General features: G+C 40.7%; 1 protein-coding gene across 3 annotated transcripts in view; it reads right to left on the bottom strand.

Moving 5' to 3' along the window:
• The window catches only part of GOLGA1 (golgin A1), a 45589-nt gene that overhangs the window by 22191 nt on the left and 6425 nt on the right, over positions 1–16973 (bottom strand). For 2 of the 3 annotated variants that reach the window (XM_079790254.1, XM_079790255.1), the window contains exons 5-13: positions 14801–14875; positions 13787–13884; positions 11630–11662; positions 9441–9569; positions 8799–8968; positions 8186–8297; positions 7359–7484; positions 4179–4274; positions 909–1004 (exon numbers count right to left, since the gene is read on the bottom strand). In XM_079790254.1, the coding sequence (XP_079646380.1) occupies positions 909–1004; positions 4179–4274; positions 7359–7484; positions 8186–8297; positions 8799–8968; positions 9441–9569; positions 11630–11662; positions 13787–13884; positions 14801–14875 (935 nt within the window). The remainder of the gene's footprint in view (positions 1–908; positions 1005–4178; positions 4275–7358; positions 7485–8185; positions 8298–8798; positions 8969–9440; positions 9570–11629; positions 11663–13786; positions 13885–14800; positions 14876–16973) is intronic. The other variant, XM_079790256.1, reaches the window with a different exon arrangement.

The following is a 16973-nucleotide window of genomic DNA, read 5'->3' as shown; positions in this document are numbered from 1 at the left end:
CAAGAAAAAAATGTTAATTTTTATGAAAATGTTCTATTATTTTATGTTAACGATTACTCATTTCATTCCTTTGTATTCAGCATGTCTCTATTGAAATAAACCTACATTTCTATGAAAATTGAAGCTTTTGTTTTTTTGCGGCCCACATAAACTTAAACCTTGTTTATCTGGCCCGTGTTAGGCTTTGAGTTTGACATGCTTGCTCTAGAGCCATGGTCGGCAAACTGCGGCTCGCGAGCCACATGCGGCTCTTTGGCTCTTTGAGTGTGGCTCTTCCACAAAATACCACAGCCTGGGCGAGTCTATTTTGAAGAAGTGGTGTTAGAAGAAGTTTAAGTTTAAAAAATTTGGCTCTCAATCGTTGTACTGTTGATATTTGGCTCTGTTGACTAATGAGTTTGCCGACCACTGCTCTAGAGAATGAGGATAACTGCATACCTCTTAGGTCTGCTGCAAGGACTAAATGAAAACACGTGCAGAGTACTTAGCACAGAGCCTGGGACAGGGTAACCATGCAATGAATGCCGTTTTTATTTCTCTAGTTGCTAATTCAACACCTCTTCTGAGGCTGCGACAACTGGCCAAGCCCTCGCCATCCTCTCCCCAAAGCTTGGACCTGTTCTCCACAGCCCTGGCTGCAAGCTGAGGTTTGACTGCCAGTGGAGTTACCACCTGTAACAGTCCCACAATTAGGCTGTCAGGTGGGAATTAGCCAGTCCCTGCCTCTCTGGGTAACTCAGAGCCTCCAGCAGGCCTGACTCCTTCTACCTGCAACTGCCCAGCTGCCCACACCCAGCACAACTGTATATGAAGTCAGGCCCAGATACCATTCCAGAAGTTGGGGTAGCTGCAAAGGCATAAGGGAAGGCATTGAGGGCCTAGACTGCAGCAGCACAATAGCTACTTACAAGCTCCTGAATCTGCGATTCCTGAGCGGCCACGGCGTCTCTGCTCTGTTTCAGCTTCTCCTCAGAGGCCTGCAGGCTCTGCTCTAGTTCTTTCACCTTAGTGGAAACAGAAGCATTCTTTTTTATTGTTGTTAGTCCTCACCTGAGGATATTTTCCCATTGATTTTTAGAGAGAGTACAAGGGAGAGGAAGAGACACAAAGAAACGTCAATGCAAGAGAAACACATCGATTGGTTACCTCCCACAGGTGTCCCAACTGGGGCCAGTGAACAAGCCTGCAAGCGAGGTATATGTCCGTGACTGGAATCAAAACCGGGACCTTTCAGTCCGCGGGTCGACGCTCTATCCACTGAACCCAACTGGCTAAGGCCAGAAGCACTCTTTTGCTGGTGTGGCTCAGTTGGTTGGAGCGGTGTCCCATGGACTGGAAGGTTGTGGGTTCGCTTCCCAGTCAGGGCTCGTACGAGAGGCAACCAATTGGTGGGTATAGCTCTCTCACATTGATGTTTCTCTCTCTTCCTCCCTCTCCAAAATAAATTTAAAAAGACAATCTAAAAAAAAAGCTGAGAGTAACAATAAATGGCTTTAAAAACTAAATTAATTTAAGTCAGAAATCAGGTACATAATTGAACATTTTATAGGAAAAAAATACCCATACTATAAAACACTATCATCCTAATGTCTTTTCTTCCAGTCTATTTCTATGACTTTTTAAAATAACTTTGTATACAATTCTAGTAAAACTGTATTTTTTCTCCTCACTCAAGTTTTCTTCTGTGTTTCTACATGGTCTGCAGACCTTAGATTATTTTCTCAAAGGATGTTTTGGAATTTCCTGCACTGCTGCCTCCCGTGTTGGCACTTGGGTTGTTTCCCATTTTCCCCTCCAAAATTGTACAGCAGTTAAAATATTTATGCAAATGTTTAGACCTGGTTTGAATCACTTTCTTAGGACAGATTCCCAGAAGTAGGATTACTGTTATGACACAATTTTGGTTCCATTCATTCACTGAACTTCGACCAAGTCTGACTAGGATGTACCTGGCTCTGCACTAGGCTGGCCCAATGGACAGGATGATGACATACTGCCCAGCACTTAGCTAGGCCTAACTCTCCAATGGGCCAATTTTATCTGACTCTTATCTGCCAATTTCTCTTTTTTGTGGAATAATCTCTGCCCTTGGGGAACTTTACTATTAAAACAAGCACAAGAAGGTGACAGCTTTGTCAAGGACAAGTGCCCGATTAGAAGAGAATGTTTTTAGATCTCATGGTTCCTCAGATACATTCACATTACATGATTTCACTAAAACTAGCCTATATGAACAGTGTGAGAACTTCCACAGAGGAGACCAGTAATGTTACTTGTCCATAATCATAAATTAGTGACAGAGCCAGGACTGAAACCTAGCTTTTTAAACTCCTGGGTTCAGAAAATATCTACTCAAGTCCCAATTAGAGACACAACTCAAGAAAGATTTCAGATCCTCAAAGGTTAAACACAGAGTTACCATATGTCCGGGCAAGTCCACTCCTAGGTATATACCTCAGAGAAGTGAAAGTGTGAACCCACACACAAAAACCTCGTTGTTGAAGCTACACTAATGTTCAAGCAGCATTTTCCACAACAGCCAAAAGATGGAAACAACCCAAATGTCCATTGACAAATGAATCAACAAAATGTGGTACATCCATACAATGGACTAAAAGCCTTAAAATGGCTTATTCAGCCTTAAAAAGGAATAAAATTCTGACACATGGATAAACCTTAAGGACATTATGCTAAGTGAAATAAGTCAGACACTAAAGGACAAATAGTGTATTATTTCACTAATGTGAGGTACCTGGATTCGAAAAATTCAGAGACAGAAAGTGGAATCATGGTTGCCAGGGGGCTGGGGAGAGGAGAGAATGGGGAATTATTGTTTCAGTGGGTACCAAGTTTCAGTCTGAGAAGATGAAAAAGATCTGGAGATGGATGGTGGTGATGGCTGCACAACAATGGGAATGTGCTTAATGCCACTGAGTGTATACCTAGAAACAGTTAAAATGATAAATTTTACATTATGTATATTTTAACACCACAACAAAAAATGGATATATATATATACACACACACACACACACACACACAGAAATAAAACTGCCCTGGCCAGGTAGCTCAGTTGGCTAGACTATCATCCCAATATGCCAAGGTTGCAGGTTTGATCCTCCGTCAGGGCACATACAAGAATCAACTAATGAATGCATAAATAAGTGGAAAACAAATCGATGTCTCTCTCTCTCTCTCAAAAACAAACAACAACAAAAAAAATTAAAAATTAAGTAAATAAATAAATGGAATTATAATAAAACAAACAAAACTGAATTTAGAGAAAAATATACCTTAAAATATGTTTCTGAAGAAATAAGATTTTACAAAATGAGCTAAATTGCTATGGTTTGAAAGTCTGTGTCCCCTCTCCCAAATTCATATGCTGAGATCATGAGGTGGGGCCTTTGGAGGTGCTTAGGTCATAAAAATAGAGCCCTCGAGAATGGGATTAGGGCTCTCCTTAAGGAGGCCCCACAGAGATCCTTTGCTCCTCCCACCACTTCACACTCCTTAAACTGGCAAAAAGAAAATGCTTGGAAATGCCAATGTTGGAAAAGCCCTCAGATACAGGAATCCCCGGGCATGCTGGGGGACTAGAGCCAGGAGCAACCCTGCTGGGAACATCCTTATCCTATTTAGTCACATTAGGTCACATGCATTCTCTCTCCTCAAGGTGACAGGGATAAGGATGTTCACTGCAGTGTAATCTGTGGTGACAGGAAGAAGGCAATCTGTATGTCTATCATTCTAGAAGATAACTACAAAGTAGAGTAGGTAAGTATAGTGATGTGGACACAGACAGAAGATGGAGCAGTTGAAGCTAAGAGATGACTATGCATAGCTATATCATTTACATAAATAAGCACACAAAACAATGCCACATATTTTAGGAAAACCCAACAATAGAAGGATTTCTATTAACCATGTCAAAATGGTTTCCTATGGGAGGAAGAGAAATGGAGATAAAAGGGAACAAACAAGAAGACAACTTTGTGTGGAACAATGACGATAATGTAGCAAATGAATAAAATGACTAACTCAACTCAATATAAGTAAGAGCCAAAAAACAGTCCCCTCAAAAGAAAACCTTTGACCCAAGGGGATTCTCAGCCACAACCAAGTCATCCAACCAGGTTACCACCCAGACAATGCGATCACTGGCAGGAGGTCAATACCCGCGTCTCCAGTATGTCAATGGCCTTGGCCTGGCTGCTTCTGGCTGCCAAGAGCTGCTGTCTGGTATCCTCCAAATTCTGCTCAGCAGCTGTTTTCTGTAAATGGAAGAAGAGTAAAAGAAAATAGTCATTTCTTCATTGAATAAATATTTACTGATATCCACAACATAACTATGATTTGTGTAAGTCTCAAGGGACACAAATACCGTATTTTCTGGCGTATAAGACGAATAGGTGTATAGAAGATTTTCCTGGGTTAAAAAGTCGTTTTATACGCTGGAAAATACGGTACATTAAGATAAAATTCACATATCATCAAGTATACACAGATACATTTGACACAGTCCTTTGACCCTGTGGCTAGGACAAAACAATCCTATCTAATAGAGGGAATATGTTAATTGACCCTCACACCATCGCAAAGATGGTGGCACCCACAGCCAATAAGGAGGAAATATGCTAATTGACTGCCATGCCCTCAAAGATGGCGGCACCCACAACCTCAAGATGGCGGAGCCCAGTCCACTCAGCCCCGCCACCCAGGGCTGGCCCGAGGCACAGGTAATCAGGGCCGATTGAGGCTTGCGCTGCCGGCAGTGGCAGCAGCAGAGGCGTGATGGGGGTGTCACCTTCCCCTGATCGCCAGGTCGCTTCCCGCCCCTGAGGGATCCCGGACTGTGAAAGGGGGCAGGCCGGGCTGAGGAACCCCCCTCCAGTGCATGAATTTTCATGCATTGGGCCTCTAGTTATATAATAGAATGCAATAGTGCCCACAAAAAGGAGTACAGAGCAGGATATGCTCATGGCCTCAGGGAAATGGGAGGCTTCAAAATTCACGGTGGCCAGGGATGGGAGGTGGGGTGTGGGTGGGGGGCAGCATCCAGACAGAGGGATGACCAATGAAGGTGGAAACAGCCTGGAACATTTGGAAGCTACAACTTACTAAAAAATAAAGTGATGGTGGGCTCAAGTCAAGAAATAAGACTAGAAAGTGAGGCAAAGGGCAATATCATGAGAAGTATTTTATGCTGCAGAAAGAAGTTTGAATTTAATTCTGAAGGCAATATTTTTCAAAGTGGAGTTGTTTAAACATTGGCATTAAAACTTACTTGGGGGTTGTTAAACATGAGGCTTTACTCCAGGCCTATTACTCCAGAAATCAGAATTTCCGATGGTAGGGCCAGAGATACATACTTTAAACAAATTCCCTAAGTAGCTATTATGCACACTAAACATTATAATAATGATGATGGCACAATAATGATTATTTTACTAACTAGAGGCCCGGTGCACGATTCATGCACCGGTGGGGTCCCTTGGCCTGGCCTGCACCCTCTCGCAATCCAGGACCCCTTGGGGAATGTCGGACTGCCCGATCCCCGCAGGCCAGGCCAAGGGACCCCACCGGTGCATGAACTGGTGCACGGGGCTTCTAGTATGCATATAAGATCTTTGGTTAATCTCTTCCTGCCCTCTCCACTCCCCCACTTCCCTCTGAGATTCATCAGTCTTTTCCATGTTTCCATACCTATGCATTGAGCATCTGCCCCCTGGTGGTCACTGCATGTCATAGCTACGGTCAAATGGTTGAAAGGTCGCTTAGGATTTTCTATACATAGCCTAGAGGCCCATTACACAAAATTTGTGCATGGGTAGGGTCCCTAGTGGCTGCCGGCTGCCGGCCGGGGCCTCCATTCCCCGGCTGCCAGCGGGGGCCTTCCTTCGTTCCACGCCACGCCCTGGTTGTCAGTGCACATCATAGCGTGTGATCCAACTACCGGTTGGTCAAACTCCCAAGGGGACACTTTGCATATTAGGCTTTTATATATATAGAAGATAGCTGAATTATATCAAGACCCTACTATGTTCTAAGCCTCGTTCTAACCACTTCACATATTGTAACTCATTTAATCCTAATAACAACTCTATGCATTTGGTACAATTAATAACCCTATTTTACAGAGGAAAAATAAACACAAAGAGATTACATGGTTAGCTTTAAGTCACAAACCAATAAATAGAATACAGTAGGTCCTCAGGTTACATCAGAGATCCGTTACTATGGCGCGACGTAACACAATTTTTGCCGTAAGTCGGAACCCACCTACATAAGCACCTACATCACTCACATGGAGCACATACACAGCAGTAATGAAGTGAAACAATAAAAAAAATTTAAAAGAAAGATAAAAATTCCTGACGTTTACTTGTGGTAAATAAATAATAAAAACATAAAGCACATATGTACATATGTTGAAATGACCGAACTTCTTTTTTTTTTTTTTATAAATACTGTAAACAGGAGATGGCGATGTAACCATGGAACGACGTACGTGGAGTCCAATGTAACCAGAGGACTGCCTGTAGGTGAGATACAAACCTAGTCTGGTTCTAGAAATCAATTTACACTCTAGAACTCACATTATACTCATTGTGGATTATAGGGGAATTGTGTAAGGTCTTTATGTTTAGGAAGATCACTTTGGCAATAACTTTGACAGAGGGTGAAGGAGGAGAGATGCTGGGTAGGCCAGTCTGGAGACTTCTAATATGGACCAGGCTATAGTGGCAGTGGAGATAGAGGTATTTAGTGGGAACTAAAGACAGAAAGTGAGGGTGTAATCTAGGCCCAAGGCCTTGGCTTTGTTACCTTTGTCATGTGAGGACAATCACTGGTAAACAAGAGGAAAAGGAGTGGAATATAGGCAATGAGCTCAGACCTGATGAGAAAGCAAGTTCATCTACATCACTGACCTGGGCAAAAGGTAAGTCTTCTCAATAGCCTCCTCTCAGCTAAGGAGAGTCCACTTGCTGCCCAAGGCAATTGTGCTGAAGCCAAAGGCAGATGGTAACAGATGGTTCCTTGGCCAATGGAAAGTGCAAAAGGGAGGAGGAGAGCAAAGCAATAAGACAAGACAGTCCAGGTGGAGTAAATCCCTAGGTGGGCTGATTGGTTGATCGGGATGCTATTTGTTCACAGGCATCTCTGAGTAAAGCTTTCCCTGAGGAAAACATGTCCCACACAGGTGACATGAGACTCTCTCTGCTGTAAGCAGGAAAATCAAAAGTTGGAGAGAGTGCTCTTCTCACCAAGCTGTTTGCAAACTCTCAGGACCTGAAACTCTAGGATTTTATGAAAGCTCCTTCCCCACACTGGCTGGCCCAGAGAGAGCTAATTACCTCTTTCAGGAGTTCCTGCACATGTTCTTCTCCTGATAAGTTCTGCTCCAGTCTCTTCTCTAAGGATGTGACTTTCTCCTGCAAATGTGTGATGAGTTTTTCTTTCTCCTGAGTTTCAGCAGTGACCTGCATGTGAAAGCAGAGATTACATTACACCGTAAATCCCCTCTCCCTCCCTTTTGGTCCCTTCGAGGACCATTGCGTTTCCCAGAAATTCTGTTCTCAACTGCATGCCAGAAGAATATATTGCCAGGAAATCTTCCCTGAAAATGGGACATAGAAGATACAAAATCAGAACCCAGCACCACTTTGGCATCCAGTTCAGACCTCATGCAGCAGCAAGAGGCAAATGCCTGCCCCAAGCAACCCACAACTTGGGAAGGAGCAATGTTCTTACCTCCGTGGAATCTAGCCAGGACCCTGGGAAGATGTTTCTCCTCTTTAAAATAACTCAGTTGTATTGTGATCTACTAGCTAAATGAATGCTTTTCCTCACACTTTCAACAAGCAAGTGTTTAATCCTATTAATCCACAGTCCAACAGGACCTGCATCTTTATCCTATTAGTCAAATCCAGCAGATAATCCCATGCAAGAAGCTCCCAGCCAGCCTACAATAACCTACATCACTCCATGAGGCTGGATGAAGCAGTGATGATGCCAATCAGCTGCCTTAAGGCCAAAGAGAGAACTTGTAAAACAAATGATGATATACACCCTGGCTCACAGCACAAGGACCACAGAGAGCTGCTGTGCATCTCATACCTTAGCCCCAACTTGGGTCCCCTCCTAGAACTTTACTTACCTTTTTGTTTTTTGTTCTATTTACCTTTTGCAAATCAATGGAAAGCTGCTGAATGAATGCTTGGAGCTCTTGTTCCTTTTGCTCCAGGTCTGTGATCTTACTTTCTGCACCAGTTGTTGAAGCTGTCACAAGATCTCTTCATTGAAAGAAAGCAGACAATGAATAAATTTGGATATCTCATCTAAGAAACTCTCTTCCACAGGAAAAACACAGCTGTTTCTTTATATGTCAGGGCTGCAAACATTTGCCATGTGAAGATTAGAAAAAATGGAGAAAACTCCTTATCTCTCTCTGAAGCAGAAGCCCAAAGAGAAAAATTCCACCCAGATTTAAGCAAGATATTCTGTCTGTGGTTTCTCAATAGCTTACAAACTAAAACACACTAAATTTCTCAGCAGAGTTGGAGGGGCTCTGAGCATAGGCAGGGGAAGGGGAATGAGGATGAGTGTTTTTCGTTTTTTGTTGTTTTTTTTTAGGGGGGGGGGGGTGGTCCTAAGCCCTAGGCAGATAAGGATAAGCCCATAAGCCTTTGCCAGAACTGAGATCAGAAAGTATTGCAATGAGTAATGGGGAATGGTGGGCAGGTTCTAGCCAGAGCTACACCACTTCCCATGGGCCCCACAGACCAAGCAAGAACCTCTGCTCTTCCAGCGTTGAGCAGTGTCTCTGCAATTCTTCTAGCTTCTGTCTCAAGTCTGACGACAGCTGATTGGAGGTCATCAACTCCTCCTGGGTTCGACTAAGTTCTCTGGTTCGTGCCTCCAACTCTTGCTCCATTTTCCCCAGACTTTCTTCTTTTTTTAAAAGCTGACACGAAGATAAAAGTTTCATTGAGCCACTACTGAGAAATATAACTTTTAAAAAAAATCTGAATCAATAAGCCAAACTTGTCAGCTTCTGAGTGGCCTTATATGCCCAGTAGTGAAAAAGAAAGAAAATGAAACAGAACTTCTCCTTTAATAAATTGAAAAATATCCTATATAATAAAAACCTAATATGCAAATTGTCCCCTCAACTGGGAGTTCGATCAGGAGTTCAACCAGGGGGCGGGGCTGGGAGTGGCAGGCGGCTGGAGGAAGGGAGGCACCCTGGCTGGCAGCCAGCAGCCACTAGGGACCCTACCCATGCAAGAATTTCGTGCACTGGGCCTTTAGTATAAATATAATTAATATCAAAGACTACTGGGGTATGTTTGTCAGCACTGAGAGGGTGATGACTAGCAAAATCAGAATAATGAGTAATCTATTCAGCATTTAGCTACTAAAACAAAAATGCGCACCATGTGTTTTACTTTACTTAGTTCCTGCTGCTGGAACCCCTCTAATTCATCCATTTCATCTCTCCTTTGGAAAAGATTCAAACTCTGGTTCTTCATTTCCTGTAACTGAGCTGTCAGAAACCTTTTCTCCTATTTGGAAGAAGATATCAACTCAGGCAACTAAGACATTAAAATAATATTATGTAAGCAGAATTCTTAATAAAAATCTCCTGTCAGTAGACAAGAAAACATTGATAATAGGAAGCTTTACAGTAATATGATCAATATGGCATTAATTTTTTAAGTTAAAAAATAAATGTTTTAAATGACAGTTGCGAATAAGAGCAATAAGAACAATTACTTAACGCTTTAAAATCTTAAGTTTGATTAACAATTCCAGATATCCATTTTACATGTTTATTCCCAGTGAGAGGCTCAACTGGCTGAATAGCATTAATAACTGGAGTAAGAGACTGAATGCCATGACAAAACTAGATGCATTTAAGTAGAACGGATTTCAATGAGCAAGTCAACAAAAATTAGACATGACTGATTTCAGCAGATTACAATTTACTAAATGATAACTTCTCAAGATGGATCTCTTTTTATTTTTTGTTCCTCCCCCCTCCATCCCCCCAACCAAGATGGATTATCTTAAGGACAAACCCTGCTGTTGCAGTTTCCAATTCTTGATTGAAAAGAAATTAAAACAGTCTATAAGAATAACATTTCCAAAAATCACAGTGGCTTCAAAGACCTAGGTGTCTCTAGTTTTTCCCTGTCTAAAATACTTTCCAGTCCCTCCTTTGAATGGGTGAAGAGAGACAATCTCCTTAGTGAACTGAAGTAGGTTTTATTTAGTTCAGTCCTATATGGATCCCCCTTTCCCATAATTTTAAAAGACAAAAAATAGTCCAATGAGAATTTCAATTGCTACAATCTTAAGTTTCTTATGATAACAAAACTTTGACCTAATCTATACCACCATGTTTAAGACCATCAACACCATGCTTAGAACATTTTTTTCTTTAAAAACTTTTATTTATTTATTTATTTATTTTTTTTTTCAGAGAGAGAGCGAGAGAGAGAGGAAGGGAAAGGGAGAGAGAAAGAGAAACTCAGATGTGAAAATGAAGCATCCATTCGCTGCCTCCTGCACAACCCCGACGAGAGATCAAGCCTGCAACCCGGGCATGTGCTCTGACCTGGAATTAAACCAGCAACCTATCAATCTAAGAAATAATTTTTCTACCATGAGGAGTAACTTAGGAGTACTCAATGAAAACAAGGAATGAATAAAGTAGCAACATATAATTCAGGCTCAGGGTGTTGACTATTGATTATTTTAAATTAAAATGTTTTTCTAATTGTAGGCTTGAAATTTCACCTTAGTATTCATGTTTGGGAGCCAGGAATGCATTACTTAAGCATCTACACAGTGTTAGAAAAGCTGTGGTGCTGGAATAATAAATTTTCCTCATCTGTGTCTAGCCAAGAGGTTCTCTTATCTGCTCAATGCTGAGCTTGGAGAAATGCACTCCTTTCACTGTCTCCTCCAAAAGTGTTCCTAATGCTACCACAGTGTCAGTTAGGGTCCCAGCAGGAGACAGATGGCAGACTCAGGTTAGGTATTTTGAGAAGAGTTTAATAAAGGGACTTTTCAAAGCTGTGGGCAGAGTTACAAAATCCAAAAGAGAAAATGTGCTAGTAACAGATGGACATGAAGGGACAAAGGGATGAAGAGTTTACAAGAAACCTAGAGAAAGAAACTATGTCAAGAGGGTAAACCAAAGATCCAACTAAAGCTGTGACCTTTGGTCATGGGCTACAACTAACCCGAAGGGATTCCACATGGAGAAGGTTGGGGAAATGAACACTGACCCCACTCTTCCTCCACACATAGTTCTTTTGGTGTTTCCCACTGGCGGAACCCAATCAGAAGCAAAAGGGCAATGGAGCCCAGCTGATGCAGGTCCCATCAGCCTTCATGTACACAGAGAAAGTTAAGAGAGGGGTGGAGAGTATACTGGGCGGGGCATGCCCACCAACAAAAGGGTAAGACATGAGTTTTTCAAGTCAATGGGTAATCATCTAGTACCCTGCTTCCAAGAGGTGTAGCTATCAGTACACTGGGTGCTGCAGAATCCATTTTCTAAGCTCCGCAGAAGAGGCCCACAGTCGGAATGAGACAAAATTAAAGATGAACTAACCTTTTCAAGCTGCTCCACTTTTTGTGACCATTCCTAAGGCAAAAGAACAAAAAAAGTACAGTTTCCAGGGAAGAGTATCAATAATATCAAGATTTTCAGAAAATAAAACAACCTACCCCACCCCCAAAGCAACCCACCAAACAAACAAAATAGTGAATTAAAAAACAAACAAACACGCACTTGAAGTTGTCTTAATATGAAGAAAGCCATACCCTAGCCAGTTTGGCTCAGTGCATAGAGCGTCGGCCTGCAGACCAAAGGGTCCCGGCTTCGATTCCGGTCAAGGGCACATATCTCAGATGCAGGTTCCTCCCTGGCCAGGGCCTGGTCAGGGTGTGTTAAGAGGCAACCAATTGATGTGTTTCTCTCACATCAACGTTTCTCTCTGTCTTTCCCTCTCTTTTCCACTCTATCTAAAAATCAATGGAAAAATATCCTCGGGTGAGGATTAAAAAAAAAAAAGAAGAAAGAAAGAAAGCTAAGAGCCCTAAAAAGAAGAAAATGAACTTTTTATAAAACTCTAGAATACAAATACAAGCCTGCAGATTTTTACTAAGTAGAGCACCCAAACAAAACTATCTGTGCTGCTTGGATGCAGCTTTTTAGCTTATTCCTGAGTGGTTTTCCATGATTACTATCATAACTTCTTGGGATGAGTAGCTGGGACCAGCTGAGTTGGTAACTTTGTAATTGATGTTTAGAAATTAATTTACTAAAGGGGAAGGTCTTCAGTAGCTCCTAATAATTATTTTCCTTCTCATCTTGATTTTACCAATATGCTTTATGCATCTGGTATAAGTTCATGGAAAAGGGATTATGCCTGTTATTCACAAATCACTGAATGGGGGGAAAATATCCACTGGTATGAAAGGCCATATCCCAATGCCTACAATCAGAATCTACCAATTTTAGATTTCTTAATTTATGTAAACTCATACCATCATAGTTAGCCACTAAGTACAGTATTGGTGAATGATTTTTTTTCTGGTTAGTAATGTCCTAGAAGACAAATGCAAACTTTAAAACCAACCAATCAACCAACCCACCTACTGTAGGTAAAGTATACATTTTCTGTTTTGCTTTGTTTTTTGTTAATCCTCGCCTAACAATGTGTGTGTGTGTGTGTGTGTGTGTGTGTATATGTTTAAATATATACATATATATTTTTTTAAATCTTCATCTGATAATATTTTTGCATTGATTTTTTTTTAGAGGTGGGAGGGAGAAGGGGGAGAGAGAGACACACATCAATCGGTTGTCTCCCTCATGCCCCTAACTGAGGGGTATGCGGGAAGACCTAGTCTGCAACCAAGGTACGTTGCCCTTGACCAAGAAGTGAACCCGAGACTTTTCGGTGTATGGGCCAATGTTCTAGCCACTGAGCAAAACCAGCTAGGGCTATACATTATTTAAATGCAACATAATAAATTGACACCCATCTTTAAAAAGTCAGGATTATCATTATAATATCTTGATGCTTATCTTAAATTTAAAATGCCATTGCACAAAATAAACAGCATTATTTTCCCTTCTTATTGTTATTCATTCAGCATCTTTCAATGGATAATTCTAATGAGATTATAGGAATTCCCTTCTGTCTAGCTAGCTGAAGCTGAAGAAATTTGGGAACAAAGATTGTAAGAATTATGTATATCATGGATGATGGCTAGCTTGATATCATCTTCTCCATTGTCTAAGGCAAGTGTTTGCATCTAGGCTTTGAGAGGACAGAGATCTTTTTCCTAGTCTTGGGCTCGCTATCAGACTATGGACACACAATTTCCCTTCTCCATTTTATAAAGCTACACAGTTGCAGAATGATAATCTCACATTCTGGACATACTTCATGATTATAACTGTAAAGTTTCTTGATAATATCCAACTCTGAGGCCAAATGAAATCTCAAAAAACATACAGGTTGGGGCAAAAGTAGACCTACAGCTGTTTGTAAGGAAAATAAAACAATAATAATTAATACAAGAAACTGTTTCACGAACTCACAACTGTAAACCTACTTTTGTCTCACCCTGTATATAGCATTTCTTTTCTCCTAGGTTGTAAATATTTTCTACCAGGTTTAGGTCATGATTTAAAAAAAAAATCATGTCCCAAATAAAATCTTGTCGCCAGTCTTGGGCAATGACAAATATAAAATACCTGGTCCTTTCTGGCTAAGGCCAAAGCCTGTTCTTCTGCCATTTTGGCTCTGTTGGCTTGGAATGTCTCATTCTGCTCTTGAAATTTCCGCATGGAAGCTGTTAACAAAGAGGCTTTATTTGAGATATGGAAACATTTCAGAAACAGCATCACAAATAACCCATGTGATTACAATTGTCACCTAACAAACAGGCCAAGGTCACATAAATGAATTATGAGACTGGGAAAAACCTGATCCATCTCCTTTCCCAGAATCGTTTGGCCTTAGTAATAGACCACCATTTTTGTTTATTTGTTTCCTGTTGTTTTTGTTTTTGGTAATAATCAAGTATATACATTTAGGAAGATGCCAAAAGGTAACTTTTAAATGGTACAATAAAAGAACACTGACTGAGTTAGGTAAGGTGCAAGAAAACACCAATGCTGTTGCTAAGTGATGGCTATTATCAATTTATAGAATTAAAAACAAAAATCAAAACAAAGCAACACACAAAAATATTTCACTTTGTTTTCCTTTAAAAATTTTTTTTAGTATATATCAACTGAAAATAACTGTCTACTTCTGTCAGCATTTTCTTTGATTGGACCAAAGAATACCATATGATTTAAGGTAGAATAAACAAAATGTATGTTCTATTGTTGGAGGAGGAGTGATGACAGCTAGAGATTTCCCCGTTTCTGAACACAGCAGGAATGCAACTATGGCTAGAACCAAGCCTCCTGATTTAGATCCCAGGGCCAGGCACTAGATTTTACCAATAAACTGGTCAACTGGATGGACACAGCTTCCTTCTCCTAAGAAACATGCCCATTAGGCAACATGCCCATAAATACGAGTTGTATGTTACTAAATATCAAACAAATGTTATATCAACCTAATTAAGAAATACTAGATACTACTCATAAAATAAAGATTTGAGCTGTGACAAAGTTAAAAACTTAACCATACACAATTGTTTCATTTAAACCCTAAAAATATTGGGGGGGGGGGGGGAACAGGAAAAAAATACGTACAATCCTGGTGTTTTTCTAATGCAATTTCAAGCTTCTCTTTTATCTTCTGCAAGTTTCGGACCTGTTCAGCATAGTCTTGGGTGAGGAGGGTGACGCACATACCAGGAATGGACAAACATCAGGAAAGGAAGTTAATTAAACAAAAAAAATGAATGAAAATGATGATGATTTTTTCAGCCTGAAAACTATTCCTGGTAAGGATAGCTAGGCAGACAGCCTCCCAATAACAATGAACAAGACAGGCAAACAGGTAGTACAAACTATCCAAGGTGTAAATGGTGAATACGAATAGGCAGCTTTGTTTAGCCTTGATAAAGAACAAGAATTGGTCCTGGATCGGTCATCAGAAATGCCCTGCTATGAAAACCAGTATCATCTCATTACTTAATTTCAAATCTCAGTTTCACTTCCCCTTCCAGTCTTAGCAGGATAGATCAAAGGGAACTCCCTAAATAGCGTACAGTCCATACAACTGAGTAACAGTGGTTAGGATACTAGCAGACACCTTACCACAGTACTGCCTTTATAGTGAAAATGCTTCATGCTCTAGAAGTCAGCTTCCTTTCCACACAGGAACTGAGCTGCCTATGTCATTTTAAAGGTGAAAGTCAGAATTAATTACCTGAGTGACCAAAGAAGATAGTATGGTATAGTGGAAAAGTAGACAGGCTTTAGTTCAAATCCCAACTCTGTCAGTCCTTAAGCAAATGATTGATCCTAAGTATTAGTTTCTTCATTTATTAAATGATGATATTAAGAGTACCTACTTCAAAGGATGCATTAGATAATAAACCATTTTCTATGCCTTATGCACCTAGCACACAGTGCTCAATAAATGGGAGCTGCTATTGTTATTAATACTGAGCCTGTTGGAAAATACCCAGGACATACGTGAGCTCAGTAAATGTCAGTTCTCTCCCCTGTCCCTTCCTCTCTAACCTAAGTCAAGCTCAGACTATTCTTCCTTCTATATTAGGGAGGGTACATGTCATTTTATAGTTTCCCCACAACATTAAACAAATGTGCAGTTATTTCACCTGTGTTACTGATACTATTTACACCAGAGGGTAAGAGGACAGTAAAAACTGAGTTTAAAGCAGACTGTAATTAAGAATATGGACTCTAGCCCAGCTGGCATGGCTCAGTGGTTGAGCATCAACTTATGAACCAGATCACGATTCGGTTCCCAGTCAGGGCATACGCCTGGGTTGCGGGCTCAATCCCCAGTTTGGGGCATGCAACAGGCAGACAATCAATGATTCTCTCTCATCATTGATGTTTCTCTCTCTCTCTCTCCCTTTCCCTTCCTCTCTGAAATCAATAAAAATATATTTTTAAAAAGAGTATAGACTCTAGTATCAAGCAAATCTGGATTTGGATCCCAGCTCTACCACCTACTACTTGTATGACCTTAACCTTGCTATGTCTAATAAGGCTACAGTGAGGACAAAATGATAATAAACTAACTAGAAATTGGGAGCTACATTATGGACCTTTGATAACTGAACAAACACAGAGATGTCACATAAAATTTGGGGAATTTTGCAGTCTACTGCTTTCACTCCAATAAAATGGGCATAAGGCAAATGGACAAAAAGAAACACAGAAACCACTAACCACTTCACAGGATGAAGCTTTCAAATGTGTCCACTGGTAGAAATAAAATAAGAACTCACACTCTATAAAAAACATGACCTGCTCAGGCAAAGGATATAATGGAAGTTGTGTAAATTGTAAAGTGCACACAAAAAAACATAGCGAGAGTTACTGCTTCTATAAAGATGCTGAAGTTAGAAATACTATTGAAATGTGGCCCAGACCAGAATAACACTTACATAGGTGATATGTAGCTATAGCAAGTGGCAACAGAGCACCAAATCCCTCTGGTGTTGAAGAATCCAACATGTGTTGGTCATTCCCTGTAAATGATATCCTCTACCCCTCTCCACCGGAAAGCAAGCTATGCTAATGGCTAAAAAAGACAGTCCAATCTATTCTACATACACTTTTAATACCTTTTATATCCATGGCTAGAAACCTCAGGAGCAGAAAACCTAAGTTTTGTGTGCTTTTTAAAGTTTAAAACTCAGTTTTGAACTTACACTATTTGGTATACTAACAAAAGAAGGAACAAAGGGGGTACAAATTTCTCCTTTCTTTACTAAGAAAATCA

The sequence above is a fragment of the Cnephaeus nilssonii genome (genome assembly GCF_951640355.1).
Source record: "Cnephaeus nilssonii genome assembly, chromosome: 14".
Classification (NCBI taxonomy): Eukaryota; Metazoa; Chordata; class Mammalia; order Chiroptera; family Vespertilionidae; genus Cnephaeus; species Cnephaeus nilssonii.
Note: the sequence above shows the minus strand (reverse complement) of the source record. Positions and strands in the feature narration are given on the sequence as shown.